General features: G+C 42.1%; 1 protein-coding gene across 2 annotated transcripts; it reads right to left on the bottom strand.

Annotated features, from left to right (window-relative positions):
• Positions 1-12: 12 nt before the first annotated feature.
• LOC308320062 (guanine nucleotide-binding protein subunit beta-4) lies at positions 13-23335 on the bottom strand. Of its 2 annotated transcripts, XM_080770370.1 has the most exons (11): positions 23111-23335; positions 12085-12264; positions 11742-11780; positions 11474-11580; positions 10876-10890; positions 9308-9371; positions 8382-8544; positions 7385-7451; positions 6610-6811; positions 5126-5342; positions 13-4496 (listed from the first exon to the last, which is right to left on the bottom strand). In XM_080770370.1, the coding sequence occupies exons 2-11, from the start codon at positions 12139-12141 to the stop codon at positions 4390-4392; spliced, it is 1038 nt and encodes a 345-aa protein (XP_080626496.1). In that variant the 5' UTR covers positions 12142-12264; positions 23111-23335; the 3' UTR covers positions 13-4389. The 2 variants fall into 2 exon arrangements, with proteins under 2 accessions (XP_080626496.1, XP_080626497.1); XM_080770371.1 differs by lacking the exon at positions 10876-10890.

Genomic DNA, 23335 nt, shown 5'->3' with positions numbered 1-23335 from the left:
AACCAAGACAGGTTTTCTTGGTTAAAAGCTTTTTTTTTTATTGGTTACAATATCAACTCATGGCAACATATCAGTATCACCAAGCCACTGTACAAATACAAAAAAAAAAAAAAAGGAATTTGGTGTGAAAAAGACTATAAAAATTATTTCATAACAAGTGATTATAATTTCACACAATAGCACTGTAAGATAATTATTATGGCACCAAGTCCCTGGTTTTCACTGGCTTAAAAATAAATAAAATTTGAATAAAAGTCAGAACTATAGGTTGTAGAGCCAAATGGCAGCATGTTAAATTGATGGCGTGACTGTGGTCACGAGTCGTAACATTAACTCAATTAGTGGTATGTGATTGTAATTTCTCACTTTGTAACGTTTTTTTTCTTCAGATTCATTACCAAATATGGAGCATAGTGCAAAAATGCAAAATACTGCCGTAAGGAAGGGATGGACAATACAATACTGCCAGTGTTTCATCAGCTCTTTGAAGTCAAACACCTGAACTCTACACTGTGGTCTAAGCTCATGGCCACAAACCACTCACAATCCAAAGTACAGCCAAACAAGAGTGATGTTACCACTAAAGAGTGCTTTAAGTAACACACATACCTACTCACTGGGAAACTTTCCATCAGCGACGGCACTTTTGAGCATAATTACTAATATGTATACATCAACTGTATACATGTACAATTATAAAAAGGTGGCAAGTTAATTCATTGAATACTAAAAACCAGCAAACTAACCATTTCTGACCAAAAACATCTGGAAAAAGCACAAGCTGGTATGAGGGCTATAAAAATTGGATTCTCAACTGGGTAATGTAAATCCAACAGAAGACTAGGCAAAATATGAAATTTACTGTTGAGCACCTTTTGATAAGTAAACTACTCTGAGTAGACTGCACCGGTATGCATGTACAGTAGAAGAGTGGTTACTATACCAAGGTCAACATGCCAATACTGTTGCATTGCAATTAAATGTAATGACTGATTACCACATCATCAATACAGGAGTTCCCTTTTTTATTAAGAGTGATGGTGTAGTTGGCATTTAACACAGATCATGGTTGAAACACTGGCTACCATTTATTTGGAGAGGGTGGGGAGGTTAAAGTAAAAAACATTGTTGCCTTTACTTTTTCCACAACAAATGAACCCTTGAAGTCTCATTGCATTGATTGAAAATAAACGTGGATGTACGTCGTATAGTAAGCACTGCTGACGATTCTTTTTTTTTCTTCAGGACAAAGAATCTCTAGAAGTCACTAGCAATTGATCTTTTCATAGGCAACGGATTAAGTCAAATATATTTAGATTTTAAACAATGGGAAACGCTGGCATTGAAAGTAAAGCAAATAGAAATTAAAATGATTTTGTCACCATGACTAGTTTTCAGTTCACAGCTCAAGGTCCATGGATAACAATGGCACAAATGAGAAAAAGTAACACTTAGTTCTAAATGTTATCCACATGTATCATCAGCAAGTCCCCCCCCTCCCACCCACACACACACACACACACAACACTGATATGCAACACACTTCACATCCTGGACACCCCATGGATGTTCTCCAGGCTAAAATAAAACATTTCTCTTAACATTCTCTCTAAAAGAAAAAAAAGAAATTATAAAAATCTTCCAATGCAAAGCCAGGTAGATACAAACATAAAAATGCAATGGTCACTAGAATCACTGTTATGTCAAGAGAGATTTCATTGCAATTGCTAATAAATACTATAAACTGTACGTCAGTAGAAAGCAGAATCATGTAAAAATTGAGCATTTGCCTTCAGAAGCAATGGGGAGCCATGTATGATCATGGTGCTCATCTGCAATTATGTTTTAGTGTTCACTAGTATTGGCAAAGCTAGTACTTCTTTTGGATAATATTTGTTATAGGCATAGTATCTGGCAAACTCTCTTGGTATCTGCATTAGGAATCTAATGAATAAATGTTGCTAGTAAAATCACTTTCTAGTATGGGCTGTATGGTAAGGCAGAATGGAGACACAAATAGTATGCCAAAGCACACCCTCTTCATCTGACCCATGTTTGATCAGAGTATTGGAGATAGGCACCTGCAGTAGCCAATGGTAGGTCCAACTTGTGTAAAGAAAACTACATTAAACTAAATAAATAAAAAAGCTCAATAGTCATGGACGATGGTCGATGAGATAATTATCATCCTCAGAGATACAGTACCTCGCTGTATGGTAGTGGGTACAATACATAAGTATGTGCTCAAATTCAATGCTTTACAAATGTTCTACAGTTTGTGAGTGCAATCGTCGCTCTCTATATTTCTACCATGTGTACTTTAGTAATAATTAACTCTTCATAGCATGTTTTTCAGTGAGGGGGGGGGGAACAAATCATTGAAATGGAAAGAAGGGGAAAAAAAGCTTGATTTTTACAGGCTTGTAGCGGGCAACAAGGGGGCGATTTAAGTGGCTAACTTGACTTCAGTTCCAGGTGGTCACTTGGCCACCTGGCAAGAAAAGAATGTTGTCATGTCATGAAAAAATAAACATACATGTTGAGCAGCAGTGACAGCCATCCCTCTCCTCCCATGTCTGTCATTTGAAGTAACTCTTGTTATAATCAATCAGCCTGACATGAAGCCTTCACTTCTTTAATACAACAGACCACTCCCCTGTAGGTCCATACAGGCCTCATTATTGTTACAAGCTTAAATCATTACACAACAGCTCCTGCTGAGGAGATTATGTTGCTTTCTTGCTGAGCCCCCATTCCATTTCCATCATTGTCACTTTTTAAGGGATTCTTATCTCGGCTATAAGGAAATGGAACTACAAATATCTAGTTTGGACAGCCCAGACAAATATCTAGTTTGGACAGCCCAGACATGGGGGCATTATGAAGAAGCAGAGTCTTCTTTTTGAGTGATATTGAGTAATCTATTCAGTATCGCAGAGTTGTTGATTTGCAAGGAGCGGATGTGGTCTCCGCATATACAGCATCCAATGATTTGAAACCACAAACCAACTAGTCTGCGCCAAAGAAAAATACCGGGCCTCCAATTAAATATGCAATAGATGTTTTCAGTTTTAGACTAGGAGTCACCAGCTTCTCCTTTAGAGTTAAAACTGCATTCGGCTAAAAGACAAAACAACTGCCTTTGAAAATGAAAACCCCCAGAATGTGGTGAGGAATGCCAACAGGTCATGCCAAAATAAAAATAGTCACCAATCACAGCTATGGTCCCCATGTACACAATAAATTTGGTTACAGATGTGCATGTGCTGTAACTGTCACACATACAACACACACAAGCATATCAACACACGTATGAGAAAAGTGAGTTTAAAATTCAGCAAATGTGTTATCCAAACCTGGGTCCAATAGCCTTCCCAAATACATTTGTTTTAGTATACTTGGCGACCAGATGGAATTTACCAAATAGGACAATACATGGAGTGTCATTTACCGGTAGTTTAGTAGACAACCATGGGACATTTTTTATATATTGTTTTTACGTCAGTTTCATATATACTGCACTTACACGTGACTGACATTTACACCGTTTTAAAATTGTCAAGACGCAGCAAACCCTGACCATCTGGTACACGAAGCGGATAAAAACAAACACGATCGTTTTTTTAATCTTTATTCTATAATGGCTATTTCGCCAAGGTTTGGTGTTATCGTGTGTAGCAATGTGAATAGTATGTACATTTAAACCAAGAAACATAACACGCCCCCCCAAAAAAAAGAAAAGAAAGAAAAACCTCAAGGGTGAGAAATAAAACTACAAAAATATATACATACACATTATATATGCATATATGATGCATATATACACACATAATGCTATACATATATAATGTATTTATATACAATTACATATTACACACAGACTGCCCTCTAGTTGTAGCGGTAACCTCGGTAACATGCGCTCGCTATCACCGCCCTGGCGGAGAACCAGCAGGAGGACACAGAAGCTTTTTTTTTGCCCCCACCCCGTATTTCTAGACTCCCCTTTTACCTTCCGAGTGAATAACTCTTCTCAAAAGCTCCTCAGTTGTTATTGTTGCTGTGTAATAGGCGGGTAAAAAAACGTCACTTGGAAAGGTAGAAAGAGTTGGTACTTTCTCACAGGTGGGCTGGAAGGTTCTTGGGGTGGACAGGAGGGGGAGGCCAGAGTTGGATTTCGTTAGACACAGTGTTCAACCCCTCTAGTCCAGGCCAGCAGGTGGATAAGATGGAGTAAAGTAGATGGAGGTGGCGCTGGGTTGCGTTGGGGTGTATCGGGTATCAGGAGCAGGTTGGTCGGTCGGCAGGATAGCAGGGAGAGGACACGAAGGGGTTCGGGTGGGATGGGATGGGATGTTGAGATCAAATGAAACTAGGGCGTGGGTCGTCTTGTTAGTTCCAGATCCGAAGGAAACTGTCCCAGGATCCGGTGGCTACAGCCATGCCATCATCCGTAACCCCTAAGCAGCTCACCCTGTTATCATGGCCTGCCAGCACACCTGGACACAAACACAGATGGATAAACACCAGAGAGGTTGAGAAGTCACTTAGAAGATCACAGGACAATTTTGATCCCAGACAACACTGAAAAGTTTAATTGTTTGTAACATGATACTGTCCATGTTGCCGATATTAGCCTCAATAGTATGATACTAGAGCTGTCAAAATTGGCCAAAAATGTAATTATCATAAAATATTCATTACTAAAAAAAACACAGGTTCTAACCATTCAAACCTAGCCTAATTATTTTGACTACCGCATAAATAAAAACATAGGATATAAATCAAAGTTTCGACATGCATCACTCCGAGGGACGTGTTGGGACACACTGCAAGTGTCAGACAAGTGCGTTATCATTGTTTACAATGGCTGAAGCCACACTGGAGGTGTGAATTGGACATGCCAAATCCTGTTGACTAGACTGTCGTTGTAGTGGTACAGACCGTCCCAAATTAGTTGGAACGACGCAGAAAGGTAAACTCTTTATTACGGGCATCAGTGACGTTTCAATGTGTCACAGCCTTTGCTTTACCCCGACATTTGAACGTTAATTTATTTTTAATATTAGGTTTGAAAATGCAATATTACATTTACAGCATCTAACTGTAGATACATTTCTGGGCTTACCTGCTCTCTCAGCCTTGAGTGTGTCCCACACATTGCAGTTGAAGTCATCATAGCCAGCCAACAGCAGGCGTCCGCTCTTGGAGAAGGCCACTGAGGTGATGCCACAGATGATGTTGTCATGGCTGTACATCATCAGCTCCTGGTCCGCACGCAAATCGAAGAGCCGGCAGGTGGCGTCGTCGGAGCCAGTGCAGAAGGCATTCCCATTGGGAAAGAACTTACGTGGTGGAGGGGCCGGGGGGATTACAAGGTTAATTTTGTATTTATTTTTAATTAGACAGTACAAAGAGGTCAACGAGAGGGGACATGTTTCACACTGCATTCACTGCCAGGCCGTTAAGATCATGCGGTATGAACACTAATTAGAACCACTAGGACCTCCAGGTCCCCCACAGAGAAAAACATGTATAAAGAAAGCAGCTGTAGCATCTTTAAAGTGGAATGGGAGGGTCAGGTCGACCTGCATGTCGGAATTTGGCAGTTTATGTGCCCGTTCCTTTGCAAAACGATGACTTAAAACCAATTAAGACAATAGACCAAGCTATTCACCAAGCTCCAGTTACAGACAAGTATCACTAGGGAGACACATGGATGTACCTCATCAAGAATATCAAAAGTGTTTGTGTACCGCAGGGTAAGAAAGACTACATATGGTAGCAATTAATAAATCGACAAACACAACAAGCGGTTTGGTGTGGTACTAGCTATAGTTGCAATGTCGTGATTATGGTGTGTAGAATCACAAATACACAAGAGCTATCAAAACTATTAACGGCTTCATTCTATACATGAATCTAATAAAGTCTGGTTCACTATGCAACATGCAATGTAACATTGATGTTACAACGTTTGCATATGATTTGTACCTTAATTACGATGCATGTCATTATAAGCATTAGTATTATTGTCATCACCTGGGTGAACGGTGGAGTGTGTGCATGTGTGCGTTAATGGACAATACAGCCACAGGCTGCATTTGTCACTGCAGCAGTGCACTATGAGCAGGGCCTGGCTGTAAACAAGTTCTTGAGCTTAGTCCAGTTACCCTGGGTAAACATAGTACCTTTCCTTTCCTTTTTGCAGTTTGAGCTTGGGGAAAGGGGTAAAAAACGAAGGCACCTGGAATCACTGTTGCAGATAGCACAGCAGTAGCATTTCGCCATACTGTAATTATGGTATTACTATTCTTTTTATTAATGCTTCCGATTATCGTGTAGATTGACATTAACCACCATTGACTAGTACTGGTCTAGGACATTCAGAACAGTCAAACAGTTGCCAAGTTAGCATTGGGCAATCGCCAATGTGGGGTGGGGGTTAGCGAACGGTCTATTTGGCATACACGCAGTACTGTATAATATCCAACTGGGCACTAATGTTAACAGAAATATCACTAATTTCCACTCCAAGCCAAAGGAACAATTATTATCCAGTTCAGGTAATTAATTAATTAATCTCCCAATCGCCGGGTCAGTGGTACTCACAGCGACAGCGTTAATGTCAGATACATGGCCAGTGAAAGACTGCCTGCACATTCCGTCACGCACGTCCCATAGCTTGGAGGACGCGTCGCAGGCCCCTGACACGAAAGTCTTGAAGTCAGGACTGAGGGACAGGCTCATGACGTCCCCCGTGTGGCCCGTGAAGGTGGTGGCCTGCTGGCCTGTCTCAATGTCCCACAGCGCACTGAGAGAGAGGAAGATGTGGTGAGGATCACTCATGGTAGTTTCAAAGCACTCAGGATCAAAGTATCTTCCACACTGCATGTTAAAGCTGCGATCCGCAACTTTCATGCCCTGCTTGGCTGGGACTCACTCACAAGTGCCCAAATGTATACCGCTGAGCTAAGAAAGAAAGCTTGTTTGGCCAGGGAATAAAATATGTTTTGAGCTTCATCCAATCTCGTTTGTGGTCTTACCCCATCAAAGGATTGAGAAATGTATTCTCAATACCAGAGCAGCGAGGCAAACATCAACCATCGTGTTAATTAAGTTATATTCACACATTCTGTCATAAAGATTGGTCAAAATAATGTTTTATTCAAAGAAATGTATGGATGGCTTATTATCCGACATAGGACGGTAAAGTGAGGCTGTAAAGACGAACGTGCAGTGAAAGAAAACACAAACTTGTGCATTCTCTTGTCCTTGCAGCATTTCTGTGTATGTGAGAAAGGGAGAGGCGGGAGGTGTGTGTGTGTGTGTGTGTGTTTTTCTCTTAATTCTGTGGTGGTGTGAGTAGGACTTGTACTATACTCACCAAGTGGTGTCTCCAGAGCTAGTCACAATCTGGTTGTCATCCAAGAAACGACAGCAGGACAAATAACCTGAAGATAAAGCCACGGTTCTGCATCAACAGAGTAATTAAAGGCTGTACAATTCTCAAATTTAGGCTGTTCTAAATTAGAGAGAAAAAGGAGTCTGATTTATACTTTGCTGTAAATGGTGTCAAGCAGCGAAAATCGATCGACAAGCTCTCAACGCATCACGACGAGCTTGTAGATCGGCTATTTTGGCTGTATGACACAGTTCAAGAGGGCATAAGCTTAGTAGCATCCCTTGTGAGCTACAGTCAAGGTGCCCTTGTGCAAACCAATTAATGCTTTGTCTGAGGCCTCCAGCGGAGCTGCTCAGTGGCACTTCCACTGGAGGATCGAGGTCACACAGAGCCGGTACCAGGTGTGAATGTTTGTGAGGCAAAATAATAGCATGCGTGCTCAGCAACCACTGGATGAATAAAGAATAATCCTTGTCGGCTAACACAATTGCACACACCCGGACATATGCATAAACCGCTAATAATGTGTACACTAGGCACTTGCGGATGGCGGATTTAGCCGCAGTTGCCACGGTTAATTTTGAATGTATGCATGCAGTTCCTGTAAGCAAATTTCATACAAAGTAGTGTATAAAAGGCATGAATGGAGCTCACATTGGACACTTATTTTAGGCAGGTGTTCTGCCCACTTGTGTTGACTGTAACTCACAAGGCTGTAGTTATAGGCAGGTCTTTTGCCTCCTGTGTGTTCATATCTCATGCTCATGATGAGGCTGTACGTACAGAACATACTTTTTATGATACAGTAGATGCTAGTTTTAGCGTTTTTGGTTACTTGGTGTTTGTCATTAGTTTTGCTTGACCATATTATTTAGTTTATTTGCAGCACTACATCTACTATGCGATTATTTACACTGACATATGACTGACGAGACTCATAAGAATGTCTGCTAAATGCCTAAATTGTAGTTGTATATACCTGTGTGCCCGGGCAGCTCTCGGGTGACACGCACGTTGCCCTCGCGTGTCTTGAGGCTGTAAATGGAGCAGATGTTGTCCAAGCCTCCACAGGCCACATAGTTCCCAGAGGGGGCGTAAGCACACGTCATCACCCAAGAGGAACGCAGGGGGATGGCGTGCATCTGGGGAGGGGAAACCAAGTCAAATCATCAGTGGGTTCTTAGTTCTTACTTTATTTAGACAGAACAGCAGTGAGACAGATAATTGAGGGCAAAGAGCGATAAGGGCATGCAACAACACGATAAGGGCATGCAACAACACAGGTCTACATTGTGTTTCAGTGGTGACCACTGTTAACACCTTGATTGCCCGGGGTTATTTAATCCATTAAATCAGAGCGCCCAGCGATTTATAGCACTTTTACCGACGGAAAAAGCAGCTAAATGTAGCCAAAACACTCTAGAGGCGGGAGGTATGATTAATTCTACCGAGACTAGCGACTGGACCACGGTGGGCCGTCTAACACATAATCTTTGCTTAGAATTGGACGGAATGATTTAGATCAAGAGTTATTAATGTTAAGATTTCCGGTCTCGTCGGCTAAAGAGGGGGGGGGGGGGATTTTTTGATGTAGTCCCTGTTGCGTAAAATCGAATGTTGCGCAACAGACGCTCCCAGCCTGTGGAGCGATGCAATCAAACTGCAGCGTCACACAAAAGCCTCAAAGGTAGCAGATCCAAAAGCTCAAAACTGTTACGCTTGTCGATCTGCTACTTTTTCTATTTCTGAAAGGTTTTTCAGAAAAACCTAGGTCATTTAGTCAGGAAGGCGTTTTTAGAAACGGTCTCAGATCCTGCTTCATGTGTGCACCAGTCTTAGATCCGATTTTAAACTGTACTTTTTTTCAAACATTTCGCAATTTTTCGGTTGATTATTATGACTCACCTTATTCGTTGTGTAGCTGTCCCAAATGATCAGTTTGCCATCTTGGGAGGCACTGACAAGTAACCTGGAGACAAGGAGAAGGAGCTTTAAAAACTAAAACTGGCTTAAGTGTTTCTTTATTTGGTCCTAGTCTAGCAACATGCACCAAGCTCATTCAAAGCAAAGGTAACCAGCTAGTGGACAGATTTTTAAGAGATAAATTAGAATAATCTCTGTCACAAAGCATTATCATATTTTTTATGTTATTACTTTTATTTAGGAAAATGAAGAGTGATATGGAGGTGGAGCATGTTCAAATCCAGGAATCGAACAAGGAACGTTAAAGTTATGCAAACTGTAATTACAAGCTACACCTGGCAGCCCGGCACTTCATGTTTAGCATGATCCATCTAACCACTCGTTCATTTTAAACTCGCTCCACCTCCCTTCTCTTGGTGGGGCCATTCTTGTGCCATGTAGCCACAAGCATCCAGGGAAGCTACCACTTTGAATATGCCATTCCATGTAATATTCATCACCCCTGCTATGTGGAGGGAACAACATGGAAGATGGGATGACACCAAGGAGGGGCAGGAGAAAATAAGTGAGACAAACCAGCAAAGGGGTAAGAAGACAGAGAGAGATATGACATGTTCTAAATGACTCGTACTGGGCGGCAGATACTTAGAAAGATAAATAAATTAATTGAAAATAAATGGGAAAGGAGAGAAAGTGAGGGATGGCAGGGGTAAGTACAGACGAGTGAAAAGGTCATGTGGGGGGGAGAAAATAATCATCTATATTTTCTCCCACTTTATCTCGCTCTGCTGGGTGCATCTAATCTCTACAGGAACAGGAAGTGGTTTGGCGATGTGGTACCCATCTGCAAGGCTACAATCAAGGGGAGCGCTGCCATGCTCAAATGTCAACGGCTGTGTACAAAATCAACACAGGGTGTGTTTGGCCTCCTACTGGGTCACACAGAGGGCACTGGGCAACCTCGTGTGCACACACACACACAGAGTGTGCACACTCACACTTATGTGAACAGCCGAGTATATTCAGGAATGCATGGTTTATAGAAAATTAAATTGAGGTAATAAGGTCCCCAATGAATCATGGAACTCACCACAGTCCAACAGTTCCTCAATTAGCTTAACTTGTGAGGTACACAGTCTATGAAATTTTATCAGACACAGGTGAACAGCCACATATATTAATCAAGGATCTTCCCATCCACTAGCGGTTTATACTGCATGCATACTACTACTATCATAGTATTTTCCCATGGGGGGGGGGGGGGGTATACACAAGCTCTTGACTGACAATCATCAGTGCTCATAATGACTCAAAAGTGGCAGTCAAATCTACAGTTAAAGAAGCAGTGTGTAAGTTGGCTATGGAAAACTGTGCAGCCTCCCGCAGGCATTTGTTTGGACATGTTGTCTCTGGCTTTTTGGTGTTTTGCTGGCTGTCTACTGATCCTCGATCAGTAGTAGTGATAGATAGCCGTCATTGTGGTATTAGTCATATTAGTAGAGATGCAATAACGAGTAGTACTAGCATAGTAATAGTATGTAGCCCCACACCTGGGACTGCCGTCACTGCCCCAGTGCATTGCGTGGGGAGACAGACAGATAAGAAGGCAGATGGTGGGAGAGAAAAACAGTGGTACACACACACATATTACACACAAAGACGGAATTGATTAAAAACACTCACATTATTATGACTAGTTTGACTAGCTCACAGACCTTGACACATTGTGCCAGTACAGACGGCAGGCACACTGCTTTGTAGTGGCTATCCACGATGTACTGCATAGACATTCATAGAGTAATGTATCATGTAGTAGTACCGCCACGGCCCAGTGCACTGCATTCATCTTGATAGCAATGTTGTGGCTGCTTGTTAAAAATACCAGTCACAATTAGCAGCCTACTGTCATACTTCTGACACACCCATAGGACATTGTATAGATCTGGACCCTCCGTTACAATTTCTACTGCAATACAGAATGTTGTTAACCTTTGCGGACCATCATACCGTCATTGCAGAGAACGTTAGTGAAAGTAGTCGTAATTTGTTAACTCTCATAAGGTAGTAAATCAATCATCATACAATCATACAGACAGTTACAGTAGTGTGACATTTGGGTCACAGCATGACCAGTCTATTGTCATGTACCTCGAGTCACTGCCCCAGTGCATTGCATAGATCTTGGCCAGGTGGCCCCTGAGAGTGCGGCGCGTCCTCATCTGTATCCGGCCCACCGAGTCCAGACCAGCTGTGATCTGCCAAAACAAAGGAAGCAACGTCAGCAAGAACACTCACAGCTCACACAGCCTCAATTATACACACACACACACACACACACACACACACTCTGACTAATATGATTTGTCACGTTCTTCAGTGAATTTACCACAAAACTCCCACCTTAGTTCTCTCTTACCTGCGACAGGGTGGAGTCACTACATGCTTTCCTAGCATCCTGCAACACAATAATTACAGTTAACACGCATCACTGGCTCATTATTATTACCCATATTATTTTACGGGTTTTGTGGAAAATGTTGTTAGTTTTTAAGTGTTTCAGTGCAGAATGAACAGTGTCTCTCGCAAATGCAAGACTCAAAATTGAGGAGCTACAATGGCCATTCATGCGTTATTATACGAGTTTGTTACGGTTTTGACCAACAGTGGGAATCATAGGGTACTGTGGAATGTCACTGACAAAGATAAAAACAGACGCATACAAACAAACGCATGGATGCACAAACACAAGGCTCCCGTACCCGGATTTGATTGCGTAGTTGCTCAGCTTCCTGTCGTAACTGTTCCAGCTCGCTCATTGTCCCTCTGTGATGCGTTTGGGTTGCTTCAAACACTGCTGCTGGGCTGGGAAAAGCACACGCGCACACACGCTCGCCTCACACGCACACACACTTGTAACAGCCGACACCTGCAGGACACACCTGCACATGAACATACACACACAGTAACACAGAGAGACAGAGAAAAATACTTTTAGACAGAGGGATGAGGCTCTTCATGAGGGAATGCTCCCATCAAACAAACAGAGGCATCCTGTGGGCTGTTTTGTCTAGACCAAAGGGGGATAGGGGGGGTGGGGACAAGGATTCAGGCCTGTAGAAAGCAAGGGTTCATCTGCCCTGAGCCAAGGCACCACAGAGGGTGGCCTGGCTCTTCAAACACCTCCGGACTGGTTCAAAAGGCCATCTGAGCCGTGTTGCTGACCTTTCCTGACTGAATCGGCCTTTTGTGTTATTGCCATTGTGCTGCTGCTTGCTCAGCCCGCACTGGAAAGTCCAGGAGAATGTTGGAGGAGAGAGTAGACGTATTACAAGTAGCACAGTACAGTTCACCAAAGCATGGACTCTCAACTGTAAGTGGGTTGCCTGCCCTGGCTGGCTGGGACCTGAATAATCAACCAGTATTTCAAACAACAGGATTCCATTGTTACAGGCAGAAGCTCTTTGAATCCTAAGTAACATTATCTTTACATGAATATCTCAATCTGTGGGTCAGAAGTCAGTAGAGGGTAGAGAGAGAGTATTGATGAAAGGTTGCAGAAAAGAAAAGTCATTTTATAATGGAACTTTAGGTCCCCGAGTTGGCTTAACCCCCTTAAAACCCTATAGTATTTTATAGGCCCCTACTCCAACCCACCCCCCACCCCCCCCCCCCCCCACACACACACACGCACACACACACACCCCAAATCTTTAGCAAAATGTTAATGTAGTTCTACAAGCTCACGTCTCCTGTTACGACACGTCGGTTGTGAGCTTATATAAAATAATATACAAGATAAGATTTCATGTGGTTATGCTGGGACTCAGAATATGGGTGCCACAGCCTGGGTCATATGGACAAAATCAAATATGATATTTTGCTGACATGATACTTATACCAAATACCTCAACATTGATATTGTGGGGATGGCTACTGGTGCTTTGACTGCTTTCACAAGATATTTACACAATGAGATGTTTGATAAACGACCAGTGCTGCCTATTGTTACATGAGTAAGAGGTAATAATAGAAAAGCAAGAGATAAGAGTTAAACGGTTAAGTTCAGAATATTACATCACTTGTAACTCAGCCTTTAAAACAAAGAAAAAACACTTTGCCATAATCAGTATTATAATCTTCAAAACCTCTGAAAATATCCTAGTCTCAAATCACAATTTCGGTGTAATATTGATATAATATATCAATAGACAATATTATTGTCCATTAAAAAAGGAATACCAGCACTCACTTTATATCCAATAGGATTCTTGTTTTGGCGGGAAACCCTGTGTGTTTTAAGCATTAGGTTATACTTTAGCTATTGAAAAATAGCAGATCTACAAGCTCATATCGCAGTAATTCATTGTGAAAATGTAGTGCAAATCTTTGAATATATATTCTTTCAGAGCAAATGTTTTGAACTCAAATTTTTGCTTCTGAGGGGTTCCTGGAATAATATATTTTCAGATGGGGGTCGGTGGCCAATTAAATCATTTTTGGGGTCCTTGACATGAAATATTGAGCACCACTGTCAGTGATATAGAAACATGGGTATTTCAGAAAACTGTCAGGATTTAGAAGACATTTTTGAAATGTTGACGTCAAATGGGTTAAGTTTGGGTTAAGTTTCTGATATAAAGTGAGTGCTGGTTTTCTTTTCTATAGACAATTTCTACCAGAACCGTGCACCCACCCAATACGTTCTTACTGTTAACTACTCAACTGAGTGCTTACTTACATATTGATGTATTGCCCAGCCCAGACAACCACTGGATTACAGAACATGTACTACAAGGTGCTGCTGCGTGATGTGGTACATTAGACTACATTCATCATTGCAGGGCGTATGTGTATATGAGTAAGGGAGAGAGTATGAGAGTATGTGAGAGAGCCAGAAAGAATGAGAGCAAATGTGTGCTTGTACATGCGCATGCAAGAGGATACGTGTGTGTGTGTGTGTGTGTTCCACCTTTGGGAACCCAAATATGGGTCACTGTGCACTTACACTCCTCAGAAATGTTCGGACCATCACCCCCTCAGTTTCACAGCCTGCAGTCAACAGTCAAATCTTCCAAGATAAATGTGTCAGTTCCAGTCTCTATAATTCAACAATTAGACCAACCACTAACAGAGGCTACAGCGGACATATTTAGTATACATTATGTAGGTAGGCTATAGAACACATTAACACAATGTACTACGACAGGAGTGATTGTGAGGTTTGAGCTGTCAAACTGGTGGCAAGTAGTTCTACTTGAATTCTAAGCAATGCATTAGTGCATCATTTTTATCTCAATAAAATTGATTCAAGAAAATCAACCATTGACTCCCTGTTCTCATGTTAGAGACAGAATAAGAAAAATTATTCAGAGACAGAGAGAGAGAGGGAGAGATAATGTCTTGACTTAAGTCTGAATTATTCGCTGTACGGCATGTTGTGCTCCAGTGTAACAGAAAAATAGCACACGTACAAGCTCACAATGTGTCGATGTGATGCACTGCCTGTCCCTGTTGCCTTATTAACAGGCATCAGGGACAGAGTCAGTGTTGCAACTCTTTCAGCTGCCTAGCAGTGACGTCACTCCCCCTCCTCCCACCAGCTGATGCAAAAAAACCTGAAGAGAGGCTCACTGGGCACAGGCCTGCGTGTGACAGCGCTCTGGACTGTTGCAGGACCATTACGTCCCTGGTTGGTCCCTCCAACTCTTCTACGTCACACAAGGAGTGCCTCATGCGCAAGCAAACGACCCGGTTTGACCTTCAACAGCATGTCACATGTATCAATCAAATTCAAGGATAGCGTCATGAAACATACAGATGAGATGAGGGGTGAAAAGTCTTGACTGAGAGACACTGGAGCCTGCCTGGAAAATTACATGAGGGAGTCCTTAATGTGGGCGTGGTCAGGCAGTGAGGTCAGGATTCACAGGATGTGAGACAGCTCAAAATAATATAACCAAATGGATCCCTGTGTTAAATTAACTACAATAAGGACACGTGCTATTTGTAATGTTACAATTATTTCTAAGTTCTCTGAATACAGACCATAAATGTAAAAGTAATTGCTGACTGACATAAACAAATGATATTGTGGCAAATGCACAAGTCCTACATGTAATTCAGTGGCCAGAGAACAAATCCCCACAATGTCTGCCTCAAGTGGCTCCCTGATGCGGTCTCCTCAGTGTTCTAATCTGCCCTGCCATCTGTTGCAATGTTATGTATCGATCAGACCGCTGCCTACTGATACATCAAGGAAATCTAAAATCATTTAATGGGTTTGAGACCAGGGCTGTCCCCATTTTAATAGTCAGTCGGGAGAACCCTCAGTCAATGGGGATTCTTTAATTCGAGAAGTCAAGGGTATAGTATAGAGAATCGTCTGTAGGACACATTATTTATATAATATATTGATTTTTATTATTATTTATTTATTGGGGTGGGGGGGGGTGTCAATGAATTAGTGCCATTGGTGGAAATCTCAGTCTTTTCAAATCCAACCGCCGGCTACCTTAGACGGAGATCTCAGTCTTTTAATAGAGCGCTATACTACTAATGTCTATGAGCACCTGTGTTTCACGACGACAAAGCAGAAATCATTGGTCTGTCATAACGGTTCCCCCCTCATTGACTCAAACATTAGGCGAAATCTTCCCACCTCCCGGGATTTACTGAATGTGTCAAACTGACATATTGAGCCTATGACACAGTGTGGCTTCCCCCCAGTAGGCTACTTTCACATTCAGTAGATCCTGTGATCTTTTGTGGCCACATGTAGGACTATAGAACATTTTAAAAATAAATCGCTATAAACATACACATTAGATATATTACATAATAAATCTTGCTCAAATGCCCCCACACCCCTGTCAAAAACAGCTAAAATCCCTAAAACGAAAGAAAGCAGCAAATGAAAAAAGATTAACTCATCTTGTACTCTCTCTAATAACAGCCTAAAACCTGAACCTTGGTTGAAAAAAAACTAAAGTTGTCCTTTAATATTCAAACCGGAATATTCTAATTAGGACAGAACATCGCAGTTATGATTAATCTGCAGAGGCAGCATAGATTCTGAGAAAACTAGACATGCACTCTGTCGAGATGACAACTTGTGCCTTGCACATTACTTGTGCGCAGAGCGCACCATGAGATGCGCTCAACACTGGCATCACCGTTTTCAAAGAAAACGGATATATTGTCACCATCAACGTCACCATCGACAGCTAATAAGAGAGCACAATTCTTGGCTGTGTAATCAAAAGATGCTGGTCCCTGAATGATTCAATAGAGGACACCGACATACATACCCAGCTGATCGCAGTACTTACGCACTCTGCTCAGTAATTACCCAGCCGATCGCAGTACTTGCGCGCTCTGCTTGCACAAGTAATAAGGACGTTTGTCGGCCTGTAAACCAGGAAGTGAATGGCTGCACGTGCAGAAAAACCGGTCCGGGAGGTCTAGTTACTTAGCAACGGCCGCTGTAACAAAAATGGTTTTAGCGATCCTGTTTTACCGGTATATCGATAAAAAGTACCTTAAGATGTGTCTGTCCACACGCACCTTGAGGTTTGATAAGATGACACGTCCTAGGCGTCATCATAAGTGTTAAGACTAAGCTTCAGACCTCCCAAAACAAACTAATTTGACTACTTCTCGGCCTGGTCCATGACCCACCTCTTTCCAACCCATTTTGCTAGTCTAAAGTGGCTCCGGGTAGAAGACAAAGTTAAGCAATTGAAAATGGGAGGGACATTCAAATTAGTAAATGCAGCCTCTATGCCCTCAGTACCCATACCTGACTATCTAGTAACTACCTAAAAAAGGACACCCAATATTAGGGGGTGCGTGAACAACGATCTGGTACCACCCACTTTCAAAACAAACATGGGTAAATTCTCCTTCTACAGCAGGGCCACTCAGGTGTGGAATGCCCAGACCCTCCCTCAAAAACATGCAAATCAGTTATTTTAAAACGGGCCTGAAAATCCACCTTTCATCAGGCCCAAGGGAGAGGAAATTAAATGATCCTTCCCTGATTCCCCACCCACCCTGCCTTTCCTTTTTCTATTTCCTTTCCTATTCCGATATAAACGCAGCTAAACATAGTGTGGACGGAGGTAAAAATAATCAATGACGTCACAAACCCGGAAGCAAACCCTTGCTGGGCGACACCAAGTACGGGTAAAAATAATTCTAGCAATGCTAGAATTATTGGGGTGAACAAATAATTACACAGAAGAAAAACAAAAAATGTGTTGTACCCTGCCCTTTTTTTCCTTCCAATTATTTATTCGGCCCAAAATAGTGTTTGTCGTCATGATTCGTCACGATCCGAGTTGGCTTTGTTCGAGGCTTACAGATCTTTAAAAAAATACTTTTTGAAATGTCTATGGGAAAAATGCATGGAGAATTATTTTTCCATGAAAGGGGGCAGGACTGCGACGCTCTATCCACACTTTTCCTGGGCTATGTGTGCTCCAGTTCCTGTCGATTTGATCCAATGAAAGCCAATGAAACTGGTCAGATGACCAATGAAATCAACAGGAACTGGAGCACACACAGCCCAGGAAAAGTGTGGATAGACCACTGAAATCTGACATCACTGCAGCTAGAGGGTGCCATTCCCGTTGGTTCGTGTTGTTTTTGAGGGGTGGTAGCCCTATTCCCAGCTTTGTGTGTCTCTCCGTGTACCACAAATGTGATGCTTTGATTGGCTGAACACAGAATGTGATGTATAATGATGTATGATTGATGATAAGAGTGCCCCTCACTTGACACAAGTATAATTATTATTTGTATTGGAATCCCCATAGGGCAATCTTCGATCACCTCATAAGCCATTTGAATAACAGAGAATCTCCAGAATCTGTGTGTGTGGCTTTTTCCCTCGTGACAGGCAGCCAAGTCTATGGACTTTTAATGTTTGCTTTAAGCAGCCCCCCCCCCCCCCCCCGTTTCCAGCATGCCCACCTGTAACGTCATGTGGCAGCCACAAAGAAAACGGATATATTTTTACATTACAAGTAAAGTAAAGTGAACGATCAAAACGACACAGTGCAACTGTTTTAATTCAGCTAAGTTGTCATCTTACATTTCATATATCTTGTATATTGATAAGAGCGCCCCTGACTTCACACGGGTGTGATTCTTTTTCTTGGAGTGAGTGACTTTCTGGCAATTACATTCATCTAAGAACATAACAGTAAGAGAAGCAAAGGTGCTGAAACAACAGAGCTTCTTAATACGGCACAGTTGAGAAGCAGGAGTTAAACTATTAATCTGGTGTCAGTGAGGTCAGATGTAGAGTTGCTGGCCGGCTCCATATATGCAGAATTGCAGATCTAGTATGTCAAACCATGTATGGCTATCCAGGGTTTGATGTCAGTGTTGTGATCTTCATATATGGAGATCCAGGTGATGATAGTCAGCTCCACATATGGAGATCCATGTGTTGTACCAACTTGGTTAATTTGCAAGTGTGACTCGCGTCGCGGCAACCACACTGGTTATCATCACAATATGGCCATTCTCATATATGGGCTTAATATTGATGACATCAGGGATCTCCATATATGGGCATAACAGGGATTGTATTAGGGAATCGTCTGGGAATGCCCATATATGGACCCTTTTTTCTTATTGACGTTTTCAGGCCTGAAACAGAGCTTAATACAGCACAGTTGAGAAGCATGAGTGACACTGTGACAGATGTCAGATCAACATATTGATGCCAGATCGACATATGGAGACAGCCATATATGGAGTGTGTCATGAGGCGTGATGTGGTGTGACGAGGCATGACCATATATGGAGGTGTGATGTGACACGAACCAACCAGTCAACCAACCACCAGTGGACCCAGCCAGGACCATGCAGCCACAGAGCATGGCACAGTGACAGGGATGACAAAGGAGGGGCTGTGTGTATTGGAGATCCCTATTGTTGAGTGTGGCAGCCAGCTACAGTAGCTAGCGCTGCTTGGCACCGCCACAGCCAGGTCTGTGTGGGGCTAAGCCTGGCCATGGGAGGCTCAATCTCATCTCTACTGCCATGACCCACTGCCGCCGCCACCACCACCACCATCACCATCACCAACCATCCAACTTCCAAACCAACTTATTCAACCCTTAACTGGGGCTGTTCGCTGGTGAACATAGTTCCTCTGTGTGTGTGTGTGTGTGTGTGTGTGTGTAACTATGAATATGTGTTGCGGAAAATTAGCGGAATAGAAAAAAATGGAAATAAATTCAGTTTTTAATCAACTAGTTATGAGAATAAAATACACACAGGTCACCCTCTTGCCTTCCCTTGACCTTTCCCCATGAAGGTCTATAGAGTGTCGTGTAATACAACAAAGTATCCTACTGTAGTTCCAGACTCTCTCTCAGGTTGCTATAATGGACCTTGGTCATAGTGAAGAGCAGTACACATTAGTCATAGGACACACTGCCCCTAATGACCCGGTCACAATGCTAGTCTGAGTTCAGGAACAGAAGGTCTGAAGCTTCATTTACAGATCCTTCAGAAAAAGGGAGAGAAAAAAAAGAAATCACACCCGTGTGAAGTGAGGGGCGCTCTTATCATCTTACAACATCGGAATATTAAAGTCTAACTCATGTTACTATGATTAGGTGATGTAATGATGATGTAAAACAAACTGTGTCAAAACAAAACATTAAACCTCTATATAGGAGGGGCTAAAATAGAATAGTCTATAGTGGAAAAGTCGTCCTTAAAGGTGTAGTGAAACGGAAATGGTGGGCATTTTATTTTGAAGTTTCAGCTTGTCTATGCTGGAAACGCTGACTGGGACATTTCTGAACCAATCAGAGCGTTGCATCCCTCCAGGCTATGGGTCCTATACGTCCGTCTCATGCACAGTGGTTTGTTTACAAAGTGACAGAGATGGCAGAAAAGCCAGGGGATGTTTTTCTAACCTGTACACAACCTATATACTTATTTTAGCGTGATGATTTGGTTGAAAACAAGTAATACACCGTCTGGATGTCATCTTCAATTGGATTAAAAACGGAGGATTTCTGTAATCAGTAGCACCCGTGTTCTGACGGACGCACACATATGGGAAACAAACTGGTGAGCTTCATTTTTATTGGCTTTTATTCATGTGGGCCTCGACACGTCCTCACGCAGCACGTTTTCGTTTTCAGGAAGTAATTAAAAAAAAGATTATGGAGTTTTGATATAAAAACACACAACAATGAGAATTTTCCCATTTTTTTGGCATCCATTGTTAGGTATGCCCATATGATGACCACGGATATGGTCTAAAAGTGTGAAAAACATATTCTTCATTTCAGGAACCAACTGCTCTAGCTGTTTTATGATTTGCCATTAATTATTGTAGTGGCATTACAAACTGTCAAAAAAAAAGAATAGCCCTACCCCATACCCAGCATACTCTCAGTATCATGGCAGTATTACAGATGACTGAGGTCTACAGCCTGTAACCAGAATACTGGCCTTAAAACACTATCGACCTCATTTTTTTCTGCCAACCTCACGCCAACTTGCTCGGTGGGACAGTTATTATATTTGTTTTACTACAAATAAGGCTAGAAATACGTTTAGGCACCGCTTTATTGAGGTTAAAGGGTAACTTTTTTTAAGGTTTGGGTTGTGTAGTTATACCTTGCCATGATGCAACTCTAAATGTGGAATAGGAATATGGTTAGGCCGGGTTAACCTTTTTTGCATAGTTTATTGAGGTTACGTTTAGGCATACCAGGCAGAGCAGTTACGGCGACTCCGTTTTGAGGTGAGCGTTCTGGTATTCCTACAGCCACCTTTAGACCTCTGCTCTTTTACAGTAAAATGTCACTGATGTGAAATTTAAACATTTAGGAATGACCTAAACAGAAGACATTACGTCATGGTGCTGGAGGGGTTGGATACAGAAACTGAGAGCCTCCTTTGGATAAATAATTGGCCCCTTTAGAGGTGCCTTGGTTGAACCAGTTAGCTTGTTTCCCACATGATGACTTTGGTTTGAATCTGGCTATTAATTACCAAGTCCTCTAGTCTCGCAGCAGCCAGATTAGATATACAACTTCTGAGTCACAACTAAACGTTTATTATTTAAGGACCAACCTGAAGACAAAAAGAAAGTGTCAGACATACTGTAAAATTAACTACAGGTCGAAGCTTCCCTTACAGCGCAGCCAAGCAGAGGCTTACCCGAGATGTTCTCTGGCAAAACACAGTCATAACTTGTGAGACCCTCCATAACTGAACACACATGACATGAGATGATGATAGGTTTTACCACATGAGAATGTAAAATAGGCATGCGCCGTTTTTTATAGTTGTCTAAATTAGACTAACGATGACAAAATACATTAACAGTACACAAAATAGTATTAGTTGAAAAATACAGCTTCCATCTGATACTGTAACATAGACTACTTCCCATTGAGTTTGAAAATACTGTATTTTGAAATTGTAATAGCCTATGGGACTATACACTAGACTAGCCTGGGATTTTGGTATATTGCAAAATGCCATCTTTTCCCATCACATTCCGTCAAATATTGCTAAAAGAAAATGCACTATGGTTATCTTTACACATTTTACCCACATCACCCTACATTTTAAGTCATCATGAATGTTAGTGTCACTGTCACCACCTACAATGGGAAATCATAAGTGGTGTGTTCCAGTAACTAGACTAAAGTGCATGAAAGTGAAAGTAGCTTGGCAGGGCAGCACCACCAGGTGTAAACTTGTCCACTCACTATTCCAAACATGTGGAGAATGAAGATCTTGGCTGATGTAGGCCAACAGGCCATATCCCATCCTTCCAGTGTACCGGAACTGACATGTGATGATGTGAGTAAAACAATGTTTAAACGAATTATAATCCCACGCAATTTTGACAAGAATCTCCCGAAATACCTCAGACCAGACAATCACAGAGCCCAAGTCTTATGGACATCTTTAATGAGTCACTGTCTTATTGGTAAAACCTAAAGTCCATACAAGCCATTAATTAGACTGCAGTGTTTAAACTGTCTGCACCTATATAATCCCATATCTGGACAAGAGACATATTATCGGTGATATAGATTAAGCAATACATCGACATCGCCTCCTGATCTGCGCCCCTACACGAACGAAGTACCATGCAATTGCCTAGCCCTGGACCAGGGCTAGCAATTGCCCCTGGAAGGAATGAAGGCAGAAATCATTGAATCAATGCATTATTGATAACATGGAACATGTTTTAAAACACCCAGATCATCTTGCTCCATATAGATGAAACGAGTAGACCTACCAATAAATGAAACCGGTCTCACGCAGACAGTGTTTTCTTATTATTGTAAGTAACGTTTTGGGTATATTTCCGCCTGCCTGAGAGTCATTTGACAGCCGTGCTGCAAGGCCGCGCTTGACAACAGTGTCATTTCAGCAAATTAAAAAAAGATATGTATAAACAAAGTATACTACAGCATTGAGAGAATATAGGATCCATGGGCTCGCCCCAGCAGTCATTTAAGTAACAGCATTAATGCTTTCCTACAGGTTTGACACATCTTTACACGTATATCCTACATAAGAAATGCCGACATGAGCCAAGCAGGAAATAAAAGGCAAAAGAAAATGTCAAGACAGACGGAGATAAGCTCCCATTTACAATCCATCGCGCCACGTACATTGTCGATTGCCGACAAGAACCCCGGGTCTTCAAGCTCGAGGACCCGGGGTTCTTCTCGGCAAGCGACGCCGTGAATTAGGCAATAAAATAAATAACACCACGCTCTTTACCTGAAACAATCGGGCTTCTTTATTATCCACCGGGCTGTCCGTCGCTCCGAATCTCGTCGCTGCCCAAATCCGTTTTTCAAATGACAATCATGGTTCCAGCTATTAGAGAAATGGCAGGGTTATCTGTATTCGTTTTAGACAATTAAAACGGGGGTAATTAAAGAGACAGACGCTTCTCTCTCGGACGCGCGACACACACGGGGAGGAAGAAGATTTGAGTAAATT

The sequence above is a fragment of the Protomyctophum bolini genome, assembly GCF_963924005.1.
Source record: "Protomyctophum bolini genome assembly, chromosome: 8".
Taxonomy (NCBI): Eukaryota; Metazoa; Chordata; class Actinopteri; order Myctophiformes; family Myctophidae; genus Protomyctophum; species Protomyctophum bolini.
Note: the sequence above shows the minus strand (reverse complement) of the source record. Positions and strands in the feature narration are given on the sequence as shown.

Bases quoted from the DNA above. Each gene is read 5' to 3' on its own strand.
- LOC308320062 (XM_080770370.1), bottom strand. From the start codon at position 12,141: ATGAGCGAGCTGGAACAGTTACGACAGGAAGCTGAGCAACTACGCAAT. The intron at 11,581-11,741 runs GTAAGAGAGAAC...TTGTTTTGGCAG, and splicing joins GTGACTCCACCCTGTCGCAG to ATCACAGCTGGTCTGGACTC. The intron at 7,452-8,381 runs GTATATACAACT...CTTTATCTTCAG, and splicing joins AGAGCTGCCCGGGCACACAG to GTTATTTGTCCTGCTGTCGT.